Source organism: Alexandromys fortis, unplaced genomic scaffold, assembly GCF_014885135.2.
Source record: "Alexandromys fortis isolate MF-2015 unplaced genomic scaffold, M_Fortis_MF-2015_v1.1 scaffold_905, whole genome shotgun sequence".
Classification (NCBI taxonomy): Eukaryota; Metazoa; Chordata; class Mammalia; order Rodentia; family Cricetidae; genus Alexandromys; species Alexandromys fortis.
In genome coordinates this window covers 12871-14343 of record NW_026068812.1, presented here as the reverse complement: position 1 = coordinate 14343, position 1473 = coordinate 12871, and the positions used below count along the sequence as shown (strand labels likewise).

Below are 1473 nucleotides of genomic sequence, written 5' to 3'. Positions count from 1 at the left end.
AAGGGTGTGCACCACCACACCTGGCTTCGTTTTCCATGTCTGTCTCTCACAGGGTCTCCATCATATGTCTGCCTCACTGTGAGTGTATCTGTGTTTCTATTGTTCTTTTCTTGGCACTTTAAAAAAATAATTAAAAAATTTATACATATGGATAGTTTGTTTGCATGAACAGAAGCCAGAAGAGGGATAAGATCCCCTGGAATTAGAACTGCTGATAATTCTGAGTTGTTATGTGGGTGTTGGAAATCAAACCTGAGCCCTCTGGGAAAACAGCCTGTGCTCATCACCCAGAGTCACCTCTGGGCCCACTGGCACATCCTCCTTTGGTTTTAGCATGTTCTGTGCCCCTGCGGAGGAGACTACCCCATGTTAGAAACCCATATTCGAAGCTTGCCTGTGACCACACCCCCATATGGTTTGGGGGGACACCAACCCTTATTGCCCCTATCGTTTCTCATGTCTAAACTGCAGGGTAGCAGGCACACACAGTCACTTCCAGTTCAGAGAGGTTTATTCCTCAGGGACATCATCGGCGCGAAGGGTGGGAGCCCGTGGGCTCAGCCCTCAAACTTTTTCTTGCGGCCCTCCATTCCACTTAGCGCGTCGATGTTCTTGCGCCAGTCTCCCACCTCCCGGTTTTCCTGGAGGTGAAAGGTCAGAGGTTATGAACTCTTCCTGGTATCTATCCCCTAAATACCCTCTATCTCCCCTCTAGCATGCTAGACCACTCTACACTGAGCTGAATACCTGTCCAAGAATCTGGTTCTAGACAATCTGACCAACTTCCATAAATCTCCATTCTCCTCCACGCCCCCTAGTCACCCCCATGTTCTTCCTGTCTCCCCTACACACCTCCAGTCTCTCCCTCCCCCTGCACCTCCACGCTCTCTGTCTGGACTTTACCGTGGTTGTGGCTCCTCAGACCCTCTCAAGCATCTGCCTTCCTCACCCTCACCCACACTCACCTTCTCAATGTCCTCCTTCTTCACCTGCTTGAGGTGGGCCCTCAGGTCCAAGGACTCCTTGGCCCGGGTCCCCAGCAGAGCCTGCATCATGGCATCTGCAGAGATCCTTACTCTTCGCAGGGTGGGCCGCTTAAACTTGCCACGCAGGTCATAGATCTTCTGGGTCAGATCTGCGATCTGGGGGCGACCACATGGGGCCCACATGGAGATCCCCTTACTTCTGCTTCCTTCCCTAGTCTTCCAACCTACATTTCCCCTTTATCCCTATCTTGCCATCAGTATCTAAGCTCCTGCCTTTCTTATAGCTCTGGTTTCAGGTTAAAGCCTCCAACTGTGCTGGGCAGTGCCACCACCTTTTATCCCAGCACTGGGGAGGCAGAAGCAGGCCAATCTCTCTGACTTCAAGGCCAGCCTGATCTACAGAGCGAGTTCCAGGACACGCTCCAAAGCTACAGAGAAACTCTTTCTCAAAAAAAAAAAAAAAGAAAAAAAGAAAGAAGAGAAAGAA

General features: G+C 50.6%; 2 protein-coding genes across 2 annotated transcripts in view; both read right to left on the bottom strand.

The window, feature by feature from the left end:
- Nucleotides 1-493: 493 nt before the first annotated feature.
- On the bottom strand, nucleotides 494-1437 carry LOC126496055 (troponin I, cardiac muscle-like). Its single transcript, XM_050133631.1, has 2 exons — nucleotides 966-1437; nucleotides 494-641 (listed from the first exon to the last, which is right to left on the bottom strand). Exons 1-2 carry the CDS (start codon nucleotides 1167-1169, stop codon nucleotides 558-560), a joined length of 288 nt encoding a protein of 95 aa, XP_049989588.1. The 5' UTR covers nucleotides 1170-1437; the 3' UTR covers nucleotides 494-557.
- Nucleotides 1265-1473, bottom strand: part of LOC126496054 (dynein axonemal assembly factor 3-like) — a gene marked incomplete at its 5' end in the record, with an annotated part of 7188 nt that continues 6979 nt past the window's right edge. Inside the window, one exon of the mRNA XM_050133630.1 lies at nucleotides 1265-1318. Coding sequence (XP_049989587.1) covers nucleotides 1265-1318 — 54 coding nt within the window. The remainder of the gene's footprint in view (nucleotides 1319-1473) is intronic.

Coding starts and splice junctions, on each gene's coding strand:
- LOC126496055 (XM_050133631.1), bottom strand. CDS start 1,169: ATGTGGGCCCCATGTGGTCGCCCCCAGATCGCAGATCTGACCCAGAAG. Junction 642..965: donor AGAAGGAGGACATTGAGAAG/GTGAGTGTGGGT, acceptor TTTCACCTCCAG/GAAAACCGGGAGGTGGGAGA.